Below are 17,194 nucleotides of genomic sequence, written 5' to 3' on the forward strand. Positions count from 1 at the left end.
TTCTGGGATCCAACACCCATTTTTGGGGTCCAACCCCTCTTTTTGTATCCCAACCCCCCATTTTTGGGGTCCCTCTCCCCTTTTGGGGTCCCAACCCTCCATTTTTGGGATCCCTCTCCCCTTTTTGGATCCCAACCCCCCATTTTTGGGGTCCCTCTCCCATTTTAGGGATCCAACCCTCCATTTTTGGGGTCCCTCTCCCCTTTCTGAGTCCCAACCCTCCATTTTTGGGGTCGCTCTCCCCTTTTTAGGGTCCAACCCCCCATTTTTGGGGTCCCTCTCCCCTTTTTGGGTCCCAACCCTCCATTTTTGGGGTCCAACCCCCTCTTTTTGGGTCCCAATCCTCCATTTTGGGGTCCGTCTCCCCTTTTTGGGGTCCCAACCCCCCATTTTTGGGGTCCCTCTCCCCTCTTTTGGGGATCCACCCCCCGGTTTTTGGGGTGCCCCCACCTTGTCGAAGGCGTAGGTGGCCACGCGGTCGAAGTCCTCGAGGAACTTGGGGTCAGAGGAGTGCTCGTAAGCGGCCAAGAGGGCAACCATGGCTTCCAGCTGTGGCCACCACAGCTTCATGGACCATTCCAGCTGTTGGGGGGGGGGACACCCCAAAATCCGGGGGGTTACACCCCAAAATAGGACATCTCACTCCAAAAATAAAGGTTACGGACCCCAAAATGGGAGGTTTAAAGCCCAAAATGGGGGGTGGGCTACCGTGGCTACCGGAGCGTCACGGTCCAGAGCCGCCGAGGAAAGGGGGGGGAGACCCCAAAATGGGGGTTCACCCCCCAAAATTGGGGGGTTGACCCCCGAAATGGAGAGATTCACCCCTGGAAAAATGGGGTGAAAGTGAGGAAAAAGGGGTGAAAGTGAGGAAAAATGGGGTGAAAGAGAGGAAAAATGGGTGAAAGTGAAAAAAAATGGGGTGAAAGTGAGGAAAAAGGGGGTGAAAGTGAGGAAAAATGGGGTGAAAGTGAGGAAAAAGGGGTGAAAGTGAGGAAAAATGGGGTGAAAGTGAGGAAAAATGGGGTGAAAGTGGGGAAAAAGGGGTGAAAGTGAGGAAAAAGGGGGTGAAAGTGAGGAAAAAGGGGTGAAAGTGGGGAAAAAGGGGTGAAAGTGAGGAAAAAGGGGTGAAAGTGAGGAAAAATGGGGTGAATGTGAGGAAAAATGAGGTGAAAGTGGCGAAAAAGGGGTGAAAGTGAGGAAAAAGGGGTGAAAGTGAGGAAAAAGGGGTGAAAAGGAGAAGGAATATGAAATTCAGGAAAAAAGGGCAAAAATGAGGAAAAAGTACCGAAAATGAGGGGTAAAGGGTGAAAAAAAACGCTGAAAAATGGGGTAAAAGGGAAGGAAAAGGTGAGAAAAGGGAAAAGAGAGTGAAAAATGAGGAAAAAGGGGGTGAAGAGGGATAAAAATGAGGGGAAAGAGGGATAAATGAGGGGAAAAGGTGTAAAATGAGGAGAAAAGGTGTAAAAATGAGGAAAAGGGGTAAAAATCAGGAGAAAAGGTGTGAAAATGAGGGGAAAAGATGTAAAAATCAGGGGAAAAGGTGTCAAAATGAGGAGAAAAGCTGTAAAAAGGAAGAGAAAAGGTGTAAAAAGGAGGAGAAAAGGTGTAAAAAGGAGGAGAAAAGGGGTAAAAATGAGGAGAAAAGAAGTAGAAATCAGGGGAAAAGTTGTGAAAATCAGGGAAAAAAGTGTCAAAATGAGGAGAAAAGGGGTAAAAATGAGGAGAAAAGCCGTAAAATGAAGAGAAAAGATGTAAAAATGAGGCGAAAAGGTGTGAAATGAGGAGAAAATGAGGGAAAAAAGGTGAGAAAATGAGGAGAAAAGGGGTAAAAATGAAGAGAAAAAGTGTAAAAATCGGGAAAAGGTGCGAAAATGAGGGGGAAAAAATGTCAAAATGAGGAGAAAAGGTGTAAAAATGAGGAGAAAATCAGTAAAAATCAGGGGAAAAGGGTAAAAAGGAGGAGAAAAGATGTAAAAATGAGGAGAAAAGTGTTCCAAATCAGGAGTAAAGGTGTAAAAATGAGGAGAATATCAGTAAAAATCAGGGGAAAAGGGGTAAAACTGAGGAGAAAAGGTGTAAAAATGAGGAGAAAAAGTGTAAAAATGAGGAGAAAAGAAGTAGAAATCAGGGGAAAAGGTGTGAAAATCAGGGAAAAAAGTGTCAAAATGAGGGAAAAGCTGTAAAAAATGAGGAGAAAAGGTGCAAAATGAGGAGAAAAGTGTTAAAAATCAGGGGAAAAGGTGTAAAAACTGAGGAGAAAAGGTGTAAAAATGAGGAGAAAATCAGTAAAAATCAGGGGAAAAGGTGTAAAACTGAGGAGAAAAGGTGTAAAATGAGGAGAAAAGTGTTAAAAATCAGGGGGAAAGATGTAAAACTGAGGCAAAGGGGTACAGATACGTTAAGGAGAAAAGAAGAGTAAAGGAGGTACAGTGGAGAGCAAAGGGCGGCGGAGGTCGCGGAGGGCTTTTGGGGTACCTGTGTGGGACAGTGCCCGTCGGCGTCGAGGAAGGCGAAGAGCCCCCCGTGTTGGGGGTCCCATCCCCAGCGCAGGGGACCCCTCACCAGCGCCGACAGCGCCCGCGCCCCCACGGCCGCGTCCCCGCGGCGCCGGCAGTGCCCCAGCAGCAGCCACCCCGCCTCCAGGGCGTGGCCTGCGGGGACCCCGCCCCCCGTCAGGGACACTCCCATGGGACCCCAAAGGGAGGGGGACACCCCCCAAGGACCCCAAAGTGAGGGGGAACCCCCAAGGACCCCAAAGTGAGGGGACACCCCCCCATAGACCCCAAAGGGAGGGGGACACCCCCATGGACCCCAAAGTGAGGGGGACACCCCCCCATGGACCCCCAAAGTGAGGGCCCCCCCCCCCCCCCCCAGGGACCCCAAAGTGAGGGGGATCCCCCCCCATAGACCCCAAAGTGAGGGGGACCCTCCACAGGCTCCAAATTGAGGGGGACCCCACCATGGACCCCAAACTGAGGGGGGATCTCCCCCACAGACCCCAAAGTGAGGGGGACCCCAAAATGGGGACCACCCTATGGACCACAAAATGAGGGGGACCCCAAAACGGGGATCCCCTCATGGACCCCAAAGAGAAGGGGACCCCAAAATGGGGACCCCTCCATGGACCTCAAACTGAGGGGACCCCCCCCACAGACCCCAAAGTGAGGGGGACCCCAAAACCGGGACCCCCCCATGGACCCCAAAGTGAGGGGGAACCCTAAAATAGGGACCCCCCCACACAGAACCCAAAGTGAGGGACCCCCCATGGACCCCAAAGTCAGGGGGACCCCAAAATGGGAACCCCCCATGGACCCCAAAGTGAGGGGGACCCCAAAATGGGGACCCCCCCATGGAACCCAAACTGGGGGGACCCCCCCATGGACCCCAAAGTGAAGGGGACTCCAAAGTGGGGACCCCCCCCATGGACCCCAAAGTGAAGGGGACCCGAAAATGAGGGGGACCCCAAAACAGTAACCCCCCAAAAAAAAGGAGAAGGGGACACCCCAAAAGTGGGAAGGGGGACCCCAAAATAGGGAGAGACACCCCCTAAAGGAGAAAAACCATCGCTAAAAGTGGGGGACACGACACCCCCAAAAGTGGGGGGGAGAGAGGGACTAATGGGGAAAAGGGGGGGGAGCAGGAAAAGGGGGGTACCCCGAAATTTACCGGGGTTCATGAGGCGCCCGAGGCTCCCCGGCAGCTCCTCCCCCTCCGGGGAGACGTTCTCGAGCACCACCACATCGTCGCGCTGGGATTTCGGGGTGCAGAGGGATTTGGGGGTGCAGAGGGATTTGGGGGTTCAGAGGGGAGATTTGGGGGTGCAGGGAGGGGGATTTGGGGGTTCAGAGAGGGGATTTGGGGGTTCAGAGGGGGAATTTAGGGGGTTCAGGGAAGGGGATTTGGGGGTGCAGAGGGATTTGAGGGTTCAGGGAGGGGTATTTGGGGGTTCAAGGAGGGGAAACAGAGCTCCCAGGGGTGGATTTAGGGGTTCAGAGGGGGGATTTGGGGGGTTCAGGGGAGGATTTGGGGGTTCAGAGAGGGGATTTGGGGGGTTCAGGGGAGGATTTGGGGGTGCAGAGGGGGAATTTAGGGGGTTCAGGGAAGGGGATTTGGGGGTTCTAAGGGGATTTGGGGGTTCAGGGGAGGATTGGGGTGCAGAAGGATTTGGGGGTTCAGGGAGGGGGATTTGGGGGTTCAGAGAGGGGATTTGGGGGTTCAAGGGGGGGAAACAGAGCTCCCAGGGTTGGATTTGGGGGTTCAGAGGGGGGATTTTGGGGGTTCAGAGGGGGGATTTGGGGGTGTAGAGGGATTTGGGGGTTCAGGGAGGGGGATTTGGGGGTTCAGGGGAGGATTTGGGGGTTCAGAGTGGGGATTTTGGGGATTCAAGGGAGAATTTGGGGGTTCAGAGGGGGGATTTAGGGGGTTCAGGGAAGGGGATTTGGGGGTGCAGAAGGATTTGGGGGTTCACAGAGGGGATTTGGGGGTTCAGAGGGGGGATTTGGGGGTCAAGGGGGTGGTCAGGGTGCAGGTTTTGGGGTGCAGGATTTTGGGGTTCAGGGGAGGTTTCTATCGCGCGGTTTCAGGGGGGGTTTCGGGGTGTCGGGGTGCAGGTTTTTGGGGTGCAGGAGTTTCGGGGTACCTGGAGGTGTCGGAGGACGGCGCTGCCCCCCCACTCGGCCATGGCCTCGATTTGGGGGTCCCCCCCCCCCCCCTCGAGCAGCTGCTCCGCCACCGTCAGCGCCATCAGCGGCAGCGCCAACGCCTCCTGGGGGGGGGACCCCGAAAACTCGGGGCGCCCCAATTCCAGGGGGACCCCACGAACCCACGACCACAGCGCCAGAGCCCACGAGCGCCCCGCAGCCTGTCAGGGGCACCCCAAAAGTGAGGGGGGGGACCCCAAAAGGAGAGGGGGGACCCCGAAAAGGGAGGGACCCCGAAAGGAAGGGGGGACCCCAAAAGGAGAGGGGGGACTTAAAAATGAGGGGGGGACCCCAAAAAGGGAGGGGGGGACCCAAAAGGGAGGGGGGAACACAAAAGGAGAGGGGGGGAACCCCAAAAGGGAAGGGGGGACCCCAAAATGAGGGGGGGACCCCAAAAGGAGGGGGACCCCGAAAGAGGAGGGGGACCCCAAAAGGGAGAGAGGGACCCCAAAAAGGGAGGGAGGGGGGACCCAAAAGGGAGAAGGGGGGGACCCCGAATGGGAGGGGGGGGGACCCCAAAAGGAAGGGGGACCCCAAAAGGGAGGGGGGACCCCAAAATGAGGGGGGGACCCAAAAAGGGAGGAGGGGGACCCCAAAAAGGAGGGGGTACCCTAAAAAGGAGAGGGGGACCCCAGAAGGGAGAGGGGACCCCAAAAAGGGAGGGGGGGACCCAGAAATGAGGGGGGACCCCAAAAGGGAGAAGGAGGGGATGCCGAATGGGGGGGGGGGGACCCAAAAAGGGAGGGAAGGGGGGACCCCAAAAGAGAGGGGAAACACTTAAAAATGAGGGGGGACCCCAAAAGGGAGAATGGGGACCCCAAAAGGGACAAGAGGGGGACCCCAAAGGAAGGGGGTACCCTAAAAAGGAGGAGAGGGACCCCAAAAGGGAAGGGGGGAACTCAAAAGGGAGGGGGACCCCAAAAAGGGAGGGAAGGGGGGACCCCAAAAGAGAGGGGGGACCCAAAAGGGAGGAGGGGGACCCCAAGAAGGAGGGGGTACCCTAAAAAGGAGGGGGGGACCCCAAAAGGGAGGAGGGGTACCTCAAAATGAGGGGAGGGACCCCAAAAGGGAGGGGGGGGGACCCCGAAAGGGAGGAGGGACCCCGAAAGGAAGGGGGGGGGACCCCAAAAAGGGAGGGGGGGACACACCCCAAAAGAGAGGGGGGACCCAAAAGGGAGGAGGGGGACCCCAAGAAGGAGGGAGTACCCTAAAAAGGAGGGGGGGACCCCAAAAGGGAGGAGGGGTACCTCAAAATGAGGGGAGGGACCCCAAAAGGGAGGGGGGGGACCCCGAAAGGGAGGAGGGGACCCCAAAAAGGGAGGGGGGGGGACACCCCAAAAGAGAGGGGGGACCCAAAAGGGAGGAGAGGGACCCCAAAAGAGAGGGGAACACTTAAAAATGAGAGGGGATCCCAAAAGGGAGAAGGGGGGACCCCAAAAAGGGAGGGAGGGGGAGACCCCAAAAGAGAGGAAGGACCCAAAAGGGAGGAGGGGGACCCCAAATGGGAGGGGAGGACCCCAAAAGGAAGGGGGAACCCAGAAATGAGGGGGGGAACCCAAAAGGGAAGGGGGTACCCCAAAAAAGAGAAGGGGACCCAAAAGGAGGGGGGGGGACCCCAAAAGGGAGGGGGGGACCCCAAAATAGGGTTGGGGGACCCCAAAATTGGATACGAGGTCCCTAAAACGGGGTAAAAGTTGGCCCAAATGGGGTAAAAGAACCCCAAAATGGGGTCGGAGGACTCTTGGGAGGGGAATCTATGGGGCAGAGACTCCGCTATGGGGCAGAGACTCCGCTATGGGGCAGGGACTCCGCTCTGGGGCAGGAATGGGGGTTGTTGGGTGGAGAGGACCCCAAAATGGGGTAAAAGAGCCCCAAAATGGGGTCAGAGGACCCTTGAGAGGGGAATCTATGGGGCAGAGACTCCGCTGTGGGGCAGAGACTCTGCTATGGGGCAGAAGTGAGGATCGTTGGGTGGAGAGGACCCCAAAATGGGGCAAAAGATCCCCAAAATGGGGTAAAAGAGCCCATAGATGGGGTCAGAGGGCCCTGGAGAGGGGAATCTATGGGGCAGGGACTCTGCTATGGGGCAGGGGCTCCGCTATGGGGCAGGAATGGGGGTTCCTGGGCTGGAGAGGACCTCAAAACGGGGCAAAAGATGCCCCAAAATGGGTTAAAATGTCCCTACAATGGGGTTGGGGGCCCCGGGGGGGAATATGTGGGTCGGGGTCGGCGCTATGGGGCAGGGTCCCCCCTGACCCGGTATCGGGGCTCGTCGGCGGCGCGCCCCAGCTCGTCCAGCCCCACGGCGACGAAGGCCTCGCTGAAGGCGTTGCGCTGCACGCGTAGCGGCCGCCCGTCCCGCGTCAGCGCAAAGGCCACGCGCAGGGACTCGGGGCGCAGGGGGGCGCAGCGCAGCAGGAACTCGGCCCCTGGCGACAAAGAGCAGCTTAGGGGGCGCCCCATAGCGCCCCACGGCCAGCGGGGGGCAACGGGACCCAACGGGAACCAACGGGAACCAATGGGACCCAATGGGACCCAACGGGAACCAATGGGACCCAATGGGACTCAATGGAACTCAATGGAACCCAATGGAACCCAATGGGACCCAATGGGGCTCAATGGGACTCAATGGGACCCAATGGGACCCAATGGGACCCAATGGGACCCAATGGGGCTCAATGGAACCCAATGGAACCCAATGGAACCCAATGGGACCCAATGAGACCCAATGGAACCCAATGGGACCCAATGGAGCTCAATGGAACCCAATGGAGCTCAATGGGACCCAATGGGACTCAATGGAACCCAATGGGACCCAATGGAACCCAATGGAACCCAATGGAGCTCAATGGAACCCAATGGGACTCAATGGGACCCAATGGAACCCAATGGAACCCAATGGGACCCAATGGAGCTCAATGGAACCCAATGGAGCTCAATGGGACCCAATGGGACTCAATGGAACCCAATGGGACCCAATGGAACCCAATGGAACCCAATGGAGCTCAATGGAACCCAATGGGACTCAATGGGACCCAATGGAACCCAATGGAACCCAATGGGACCCAATGGGACTCAATGGAACCCAATGGAACCCAATGGGACTCAATGGAACCCAATGGGACTCAATGGGACTCAATGGAACCCAATGGGACTCAATGGGACTCAATGGGACCCAATGGGACCCAATGGAACCCAATGGAACCCAATGGAGCTCAATGGAACCCAATGGGACTCAATGGAACCCAATGGAAACCAATGGGACTCAATGGGACCCAATGGAACCCAATGGAGCCCAATGGAACCCAATGGGACTCAATGGGACCCAATGGAACTCAATGAAACCCAATGGGGCCCAATGGGACCCAATGGAACCCAATGGGACCCAATGGAACCCAATGGGACCCAATGGAACCCAATGGGACTCAATGGGACCCAATGGGACTCAATGGGACCCAATGGGACTCAATGGAACCCAATGGAACCCAATGGAACCCAATGGGACTTAATGGGACCCAATGGGACTCAATGGGACCCAATGGGACTCAATGGAACCCAATGGAACCCAATGGAACCCAATGGGACTTAATGGGACCCAATGGGACTCAATGGGACCCAATGGGACTCAATGGGACCCAATGGGACTCAACCCAACCCATGGTGCCCCACGGCTGCCCCATAGCGCCCCATAGCGCCCCCCGGCGCTCACCGGCTCGCGCCGCCTCCAGCAGTTCAGGGCGTCGGAAGCGCGGGACGGTGCGGTACAGGCGGGAGTAGACCCACACCTATGGGGAGACGTGTGGGGCGCCCCATAGATCCTGCCCCACACATCCCGACCCCCCCTGCCCCATAGATCCTGACCCACACATCCGGACCGCTCTGACCCATAGATCCTGAACCACACATCCCGACCCCACATATCCCGACCCCCCTGACCCATAGATCCTGCCCCACACATCCCAACCCCCCTGCCCCATAGATCCCTGCCCCATAGATCCCTGCCCCACACCTGCCGGCTCTGCATCCACACGTATTTGGTGTCGTCGTAGACGGTGCCCTCGCGGCTCAGACACGAGAAGAAACCCCTGGGGGGCACCTGGGGGTCACTATGGGGCAGCTATGGGGCGCTATGGGTCTCTACGGGTCTCTGTGGGTCTCTATGGGTCTCTATGGGTCTCTATGGGTCTCTATGGGGTCTCTGTGGGTCTCCATGGGTCTCTATGGGGTCTCTATGGGTCTCTGTGGGTCTCTATGGGTCTCTATGGGGTCTCTATGGGTCTCTGTGGGTCTCTATGGGTCTCTATGGGGTCTCTGTGGGTCTCTGTGGGTCTCTGTGGGGTCTCTGTGGGGTCTCTATGGGTCTCTGTGGGTCTCTATGGGTCTCTATGGGTCTCTATGGGGTCTCTATGGGGTCTCTGTGGGTCTCTATGGGGTCTCTGTGGGTCTCTATGGGGTCTCTGTGGGTCTCTATGGGTCTCTATGGGTCTCTGTGGGTCTCTGTGGGTCTCTATGGGGTCTCTATGGGTCTCTGTGGGTCTCTGTGGGTCTCTATGGGGTCTCTATGGGTCTCTGTGGGTCTCTGTGGGGTCTCTATGGGTCTCTATGGGTCTCTATGGGTCTCTGTGGGTCTCTATGGGGTCTCTATGGGTCTCTGTGGGTCTCTATGGGTCTCTATGGGTCTCTATGGGTCTCTATGGGGTCTCTGTGGGTCTCTGTGGGTCTCTATGGGTCTCTATGGGGTCTCTGTGGGTCTCTGTGGGTCTCTATGGGGTCTCTATGGGGTCTCTATGGGTCTCTGTGGGTCTCTATGGGTCTCTATGGGGTCTCTGTGGGTCTCTGTGGGTCTCTGTGGGGTCTCTGTGGGGTCTCTATGGGTCTCTGTGGGTCTCTATGGGTCTCTATGGGGTCTCTATGGGTCTCTATGGGTCTCTATGGGGTCTCTATGGGGTCTCTGTGGGTCTCTATGGGTCTCTATGGGGTCTCTATGGGTCTCTGTGGGTCTCTATGGGTCTCTATGGGGTCTCTATGGGTCTCTGTGGGTCTCTATGGGGTCTCTATGGGTCTCTGTGGGTCTCTATGGGTCTCTGGGGGTCTCTATGGGTCTCTATGGGGTCTCTGTGGGTCTCTATGGGTCTCTATGGGGTCTCTATGGGTCTCTGTGGGTCTCTATGGGTCTCTATGGGGTCTCTGTGGGTCTCTATGGGTCTCTATGGGTCTCTATGGGGTCTCTATGGGGTCTCTGTGGGTCTCTATGGGGTCTCTATGGTTCTCTATGGGGTCTCTGTGGGTCTCTATGGGTCTCTGTGGGTCTCTGTGGGTCTCTATGGGTCTCTATGGGTCTCTGTGGGTCTCTATGGGTCTCTATGGGTCTCTGTGGGTCTCTATGGGTCTCTGTGGGTCTCTATGGGGTCTCTATGGGTCTCTATGGGTCTCTGTGGGGTCTCTGTGGGTCTCTGTGGGTCTCTATGGGTCTCTATGGGTCTCTGTGGGTCTCTATGGGTCTCTATGGGTCTCTATGGGGTCTCTATGGGTCTCTATGGGGTCTCTATAGGGTCTCTGTGGGTCTCTATGGTCTCTATGGGTCTCTGTGGGTCTCTATGGGTCTCTATGGGTCTCTATGGGGTCTCTGTGGGTCTCTGTGGGGTCTCTATGGGTCTCTATGGGTCTCTATGGGTCGCTGTGGGTCTCTATGGGTCGCTATGGGTCGCTATGGGTCGCTATGGGTCGCTGTGGGTCTCTATGGGTCTCTATGGGTCGCTGTGGGTCTCTATGGGTCGCTATGGGTCGCTGTGGGTCGCTATGGGTCGCTGTGGGTCTCACCCGTGTTGGGGGTCGTGGGAGTTCCTCTCCCAGAAGGCGATGACACTGTCGAGTTCCGCCGCCACTCGCGCGCGCCACAACCTCAACGCCTCCATGGGGCAGAGCTGTGGGGCAGAGCCGTGGGGCAGAGCTGTGGAGAATAGCTGTGGGTCAGAGCTGTGGGGCAGCCCCACACACTCCCCACCCCACAGATCCCTCAGCCCTATAGATCATCTCAGCCCCACAAGTTGGGGGACAGAGAACCACCCCAGCAGCAGGGACGGCCCACAGTGTGTCTGCCCCATAAGTGTGGGGCCCAGAGGACCAAAGCGCACCCCTGCCCCATAAGTGCCCCCCCCTCCTTCCACCCAGCCCCACATCCCGCTGCCCCACACCCTTCCCAGCCCCATAGATCGGCCATGGGGGTCCCCAGAGCCCCCCCAGCTCCACAGCCCAGTGCCCCACAGCCCTGTGCCCCATAGATCGGCCATAGGGGTCCCCTCTGAGCCCCCACAGCCCCACATCCCGGTGCCCCACAGCCCTGTGCCCCATAGATCGGCCATGGGGGTCCCCAGAGCCCTCCGAGCCCCACATCCCAGTGCCCCACAGCCCTGTGCCCCATAGATCGGCCATGGGGGTCCCCACAGCGCTGCCCCACAGCCCCCAGAGCCCCCCGGGGGGGGAAGATGCGGAGCTGCCCCATAGCACTGCCCCATAGCACTGCCCCACAGCACTGCCCCACGGCACTGCCCCACGGCACCACTGCCCCATAGCACCGCCCCACCGCCCCATAGCACCGCACCACTGCCCCATAGCACTGCCCCACAGCACTGCCCCACAGCACTGCCCCATAGCACCGCCCCACTGCCCCATAGCACTGCCCCATAGCACTGCCCCACAGCACTGCCCCATAGCACCGCCCCACAGCCCCATAGCACTGCCCCACAGCACTGCCCCACAGCACTGCCCCATAGCACCGCCCCACTGCCCCATAGCACTGCCCCATAGCACCGCCCCACAGCCCCACAGCACTGCCCCACAGCACCGCCCCACAGCCCCATAGCACTGCCCCACAGCCCCATAGCACTGCCCCACAGCACCGCCCCACAGCACTGCCCCACTGCCCCATAGCACTGCCCCACAACACCGCCCCACAGCCCCACAGCACTGCCCCACAGCACTGCCCCACAGCCCCATAGCACTGCCCCACAACACCGCCCCACAGCCCCATAGCACCGCCCCACTGCCCCACAGCACTGCCCCACAGCACTGCCCCATAGCACCGCCCCACAGCCCCACAGCTCTGCCCCACAGCACTGCCCCACAGCCTCCCCTCAGCCCCCCCTCCGCAGCCCCACAGACGGCGGTGCCCCACACCCCCTCTGCCCCACAGATGGGCCCTCTCTCCCCCCCCCTCCGCCCCACAGCTCTCTCCCCGCGACCCACGGCGAGCTCCGTCCCGTCACGTGACCGCCGCCCCTCCCCCTCCTCCCCCCTCCCCTTTCCTCTCCCCTCCCCCACTCCACTCCCCCCACCCTCCCCCCTCCGCCCCATAAGTGTGGGGCACAGCCACCCCCCAGTCCCCCTCCGCCCCACAACTGCCCCTCCCCTCTCTCTCCGCCCCATAAGTGTGGGGCACAGCGACCCCCCAGTCCCCCTCCGCCCCACAACTGCCTCTCCCCCCTCTCTCCACCCCATAAGTGTGGGGCACAGCCACCCCCCTCCCCCCTCCCTCCGCCCCATAAGTGTGGGGCACAGCGACCCCCCTCCCCCCCCTCCTCCCCATAAGTGTGGGGCACAGCGACCCCCCTCCCCCCTCCCTCCGCCCCATAAGTGTGGGGCACAGCGACCCCCCTCCCCCCCCTCCTCCCCATAAGTGTGGGGCACAGCGACCCCCCCTCCCCCCTCTGCCCCATAAGTGTGGGGCGCAACGACCCCCCCAGTCCCCCTCCGCCCCATAAGTGTGGGGCACAGCGATCCCCTCCCCCCTCCCTCCGCCCCATAAGTGTGGGGTACAGCGACCCCCCCTCCCCCCTCTGCCCCATAAGTGTGGGGCACAGCCACCCCCCTCCCCCCTCCCTCCGCCCCATAAGTGTGGGGCACAGCGACCCCCCCTCCCCCCTCCGCCCCATAAGTGTGGGGCACAGCCACCCCCCTCCCCCCTCCCTCCGCCCCATAAGTGTGGGGCACAGCGACCCCCCTCCCCCCCCCTCCTCCCCATAAGTGTGGGGCACAGCGACCCCCCTCCCCCCTCCCTCCGCCCCATAAGTGTGGGGCACAGCGACCCCCCCAGTCCCCCCTCCGCCCCATAAGTGTGGGGCACAGTGAACCCCTCAGTCTCCCTCCGCCCCATAAGTGTGGGGCACAGCGACCCCCCTCCCCCTCTCTCCGCCCCATAAGTGTGGGGTGCAGCCACCCCCCAGTCCCCCCTCGGCCCCATAAGTGTGGGGCACAGTGAACCCCTCAGTCTCCCTCCGCCCCATAAGTGTGGGGCACAGCGACCCCCCTCCCCCTCTCTCCGCCCCATAAGTGTGGGGCGCAGCCACCCCCCTCCCCCCCTCTCCGCCCCATAAGTGTGGGGCACAGCCACCCCCCAGTCCCCCCTCCGCCCCATAAGTGTGGGGCACAGCCACCCCCCCTCCGCCCCACAAGTGCCCCCCCACTCCGCCCCATAAGTGTGGGGCACAGCGACCCCCCTGTCCCCCCTTCGCCCCACAAGTACCCCTCCCTCTCTCCGCCCCATAAGTGTGGGGCACAGCCACCCCCCTGTCCCCCTCCGCCCCCCAAGTGCCCCTTCCCCCTCTCTCCGCCCCATAAGTGTGGGGCACAGCCACCCCCCCCGCCCCCCTCCGCCCCATAAGTGCCCCTCCCCCCCCTCCCCCCCCCCCCAATAAAAACCCCTTTTTTTTTCTTCCAAAAAAATGTCTGTTTTTAATCGTTCAAAATAGCACAAAAACGACAGAGAGAGAGCGCGGGGGGGGAGGGGCGCTTGGGGGGCACAGAGGGGCACTTGGGGGGCACAGAGGGGCACTTGGGGGGCAGGGGAGGGCCCCCCCCGCTATGATCCACGGGGGCCGCCCCACAGCCGCCCCACAGCTCTGTACAAAACCTCCTCCCGGCTGCAAAGGGGGTAAAAAAAAGCCCCCCCCCCCCTCCCCCCGCCCCATAAGTCGCCCCATAAGTCGCCCCATAGCGGCGTTGTGTCCCCCCCCCCCCCGGATGTGTGGGGCAGTGGGAGCTGTGGGGCGTCACTGCCCATCGGCCTTCGGCTTCTTTGGAGCGGATTTCCTGTGGGGAAGAGAAGGGGGGGAGATGTGGGGCTGCCCCATAGCGCTGCCCCATAGCAGTGCCCCATAGCCCCATAGCGCTGCCCCACAGCCCCAGAGCGCTGCCCCATAGCACTGCCCTATAGCCCCCATAGCGCTGCCCCATAGCAGTGCCCCATAGCCCCATAGCGCTGCCCCACAGCCCCAGAGCGCTGACCCATAGCGCTGCCCCATAGCGCTGCCCCAGAGCCCCACAGCACTGCCCCATAGCGCTGCCCCATTGCCCCATAGCACTGCCCTATAGCCCCATAGCAGTGCCCCACAGCCCCATAGCACTGCCCCATAGCGCTGCCCCACAGCCCCATAGCGCTGCCCCATAGCGCTGCCCCATAGCCCCATAGCAGTGCCCCACAGCCCCATAGCACTGCCCCATAGCGCTGCCCCATAGCCCCATAGCGCTGCCCGCCCCGCCCCACACACCTCCCTCCTGACCCCCAACCAACCCCAACTCAGCCCCATAGATTCCCCCCCACAGCCCCCTGAACCCCAGAGATCCCCAAATCCTGCCCCACAGATCCCCCCCAGCCCCATAGATTCCCTCCCAGCCCCACAGATCCCCCTCAGCCCCATAGATCCCCCTCAGCCCCACAGATCCCCCTCTGCCCCACAGATCCCCCCCAGCCCCACAGATCCCTCCCAGCCCCACAGATCCCCCCAGCCCCATAGATCCCCCCCAGCCCCACAGATACCCCTCTGCCCCACAGATCCCCCTCTGCCCCATAGATCTCCCCCAGCCCCACAGATCCCCCCTGCCCCACAGATCCCCCTCTGCCCCATAGATCCCCCCCTGCCCCATAGATCCCCTCTGCCCCATAGATCCTCCCCTGCCCCACAGATCCCCCCCAGCCCCATAGATCCCCCTCTGCCCCACAGATCCCCCTCTGCCCCATAGATCCCCCTCAGCCCCACAGATCCCCCCCAGCCCCATAGATCCCCCCCTGCCCCACAGACCCCCCCCTGCCCCACAGATCCCCTCTGCCCCACAGATCCCCCCCTGCCCCACAGATCCCCCTCTGCCCCACAGATCCCCCCCAGCCCCATAGATCCCCCCCAGCCCCATAGATCCCCTCTGCCCCACAGATCCCTCCCAGCCCCATAGATCCCCCCAGCCCCACAGATCCCCCCAGCCCCACAGATCCCCCCTGCCCCATAGATCCCCCCAGCCCCACAGATCCCCCTCTGCCCCACAGATCCCCCCCAGCCCCACAGACCCCCCCTGCCCCACAGATCCCCCCCTGCCCCACAGATCCCCCCCCGCCCCATAGATCCCCCCCGCCCCACAGACCCCCCCTGCCCCACAGATCCCCCTCAGCCCCACAGATCCCCCCCTGCCCCATAGATCCCCCACAGCCCCACAGATGCCCTCTGCCCCACAGATCCCCCCCTGCCCCATAGATCCCCCCCTGCCCCACAGATCTCCAACCCTGCCCCATAGATCCCTCCCCAGACCCATAGATTTCCTTCTTAACCCCATAGATCCCCCCCAGCCCCATAGATCCCCTCTGCCCCACAGATCCCCCCCAGCCCCACAGATCCCTCCCTGCCCCATAGATCCCCCCCTGCCCCACAGATCCCCTCTGCCCCATAGACCCCCCCCTGCCCCACAGATCCCCCTCTGCCCCACAGATCCCCCCCAGCCCCATAGATCCCCCCTGCCCCACAGATCCCCTCTGCCCCATAGACCCCCCCCAGCCCCACAGATCCCCTCTGCCCCACAGATCCCCCCCTGCCCCACAGATCCCCTCTGCCCCACAGATCCCCCCTGCCCCACAGATCCCCACTCACAGGTCGGGGGAGGACAGCGGCCGCTTCCCGCCCGGTTTGGCCACCGCTCCGTCCTTGTTGGACTCTGGGGGGAAACGGGAACCTCAGGACCCCCAAGTGTGGGGCAGCCCCATAACTCACTTCTGAACCACATGAGAGCCACCAAACCCTCATCCCATGACCACAGCTCTTCTCATTGAGGTTCTCCAGACCCTCCACGATGGTTCCATCCCCTCCCTCATGGCTCTATCTCCACCGTAACCCCTCCTTGGTGCCCCCTACGTGTGGGGCAGCCCCATAACTCCCTTCTGAACCACATTAGAGCCATCGATCTGTCCTACCATGACCATAACTCTTCTCATTGATGTTCTCCAGACCCTCCATGATGGTTCCATCACCTCAATCTCCACCGTAACCCCTCCGTGGCGCCCCCCAAGTTGTGGGGCAGCCCCATAACTCCCTTTTGAACCCCATTAGAACCATCAATTTGTCCTACTATGACCGTAACTCTTCTCATTGATGTTCTCCAGACCCACCACGATGGTTCCATCCCCTCATTGATGGCTCTATCTGCGCTCTAACCCCCGTGTGGCGCCCCCCAAGTTATGGGTCAGCCCCCTAACTGACCTTGGAGCCACCGGACCTGTGTGGCGGGGCCGTAGCCTTTGTCGTTGCGGGCGGCGATGCGGAAGATGATGGCGGGTTTGGTGGTGTGGTCGATGTGGGCGGCGGCGAGGCTGCCGGCCTGCACCAGGCACGCCGGGCTGGGCCCGCAGTACACCCGCAGGAAGGCCAGCGGCGACGCCCCCGCGCGGCCCTCCGGTGCCGATGACGGTGATGGTGACGCCGATGCGGTGGTGGCGGTGGCGGTGGCGGTGGCGGCGGCGGTGGCGGCGGTGGCGCCGCTCTGAATGGCCAAATAGACGGAGTACTCCACGATGCGCCCCGAGGTGACCGAGGGCGGCTCCCACGTCAGGTGCGCCCCATCGGGGCTCTGCGGGGGGACAGCGGGGGCGGAGGGTGAGTGTGGGGCAGAGGGGGGCAGTGTGGGGCGGAGGGTGAGTGTGGGGCAGAGGGGGGCGGAGGGTGAGTGTGGGGCGGGTGTGGGGCAGAGGGTGAGTGTGGGGCAGTGTGGGGCAGTGTGGGGCAGAGGGTGAGTGTGGGGCAGTGTGGGGCAGAGGGTAAGTGTGGGGCAGAGGGTGAGTGTGGGGTGGGTGTGGGGCAGAGGGTGAGTGTGGGGCGGGTGTGGGGCGGAGGGTGAGTGTGGGGCGGGTGTGGGGCGGAGGGTGAGTGTGGGGTGGGTGTGGGGCAGAGGGTGAGTGTGGGGCGGGTGTGGGGCAGAGAGTCAGTGTGGGGCAGAGGGTGAGTGTGGGGCAGTGTGGGGCAGAGGGTGAGTGTGGGGCGGGTGTGGGGCAGAGGGTAAGTGTGGGGTGGGTGTGGGGCAGAGAGTGAGTGTGGGGTGGGTGTGGGGCAGAGGGTAAGTGTGGGGCAGAGGGTGAGTGTGGGGCGGGTGTGGGGCAGAGAGTGAGTGTGGGGTGGGTGTGGGGCAGAGAGTGAGTGTGGGGTGGGTGTGGGGCAGAGGGTAAGTGTGGGGTGGGTGTGGGG

At 61.2% G+C, this 17,194-nt stretch overlaps 2 protein-coding genes across 2 annotated transcripts in view; both read right to left on the reverse strand.

Annotated features, from left to right (window-relative positions):
* The window catches only part of RENBP (renin binding protein), a 12,950-nt gene extending 975 nt beyond the window's left edge, over positions 1 to 11,975 (reverse strand). The window contains exons 1-9 of the mRNA XM_054052278.1: positions 11,946 to 11,975; positions 10,521 to 10,624; positions 8,710 to 8,785; positions 8,410 to 8,485; positions 6,957 to 7,129; positions 4,640 to 4,861; positions 3,667 to 3,748; positions 2,476 to 2,651; positions 451 to 582 (exon numbers count right to left, since the gene is read on the reverse strand). Coding sequence (XP_053908253.1) covers positions 451 to 582; positions 2,476 to 2,651; positions 3,667 to 3,748; positions 4,640 to 4,861; positions 6,957 to 7,129; positions 8,410 to 8,485; positions 8,710 to 8,785; positions 10,521 to 10,615 — 1,032 coding nt within the window. The 5' untranslated portion in view covers positions 10,616 to 10,624; positions 11,946 to 11,975. The remainder of the gene's footprint in view (positions 1 to 450; positions 583 to 2,475; positions 2,652 to 3,666; positions 3,749 to 4,639; positions 4,862 to 6,956; positions 7,130 to 8,409; positions 8,486 to 8,709; positions 8,786 to 10,520; positions 10,625 to 11,945) is intronic.
* A 1,680-nt stretch (positions 11,976 to 13,655) lies between these two features.
* HCFC1 (host cell factor C1) overlaps positions 13,656 to 17,194 on the reverse strand; it is a 58,992-nt gene continuing 55,453 nt past the window's right edge. The window contains 3 exon segments of the mRNA XM_054052192.1: positions 13,656 to 13,787; positions 15,611 to 15,674; positions 16,217 to 16,583. Coding sequence (XP_053908167.1) covers positions 13,748 to 13,787; positions 15,611 to 15,674; positions 16,217 to 16,583 — 471 coding nt within the window. The 3' untranslated portion in view covers positions 13,656 to 13,747.

The sequence above is a fragment of the Cuculus canorus genome, chromosome 32 (genome assembly GCF_017976375.1).
Source record: "Cuculus canorus isolate bCucCan1 chromosome 32, bCucCan1.pri, whole genome shotgun sequence".
Lineage (NCBI taxonomy): Eukaryota > Metazoa > Chordata > Aves > Cuculiformes > Cuculidae > Cuculus > Cuculus canorus.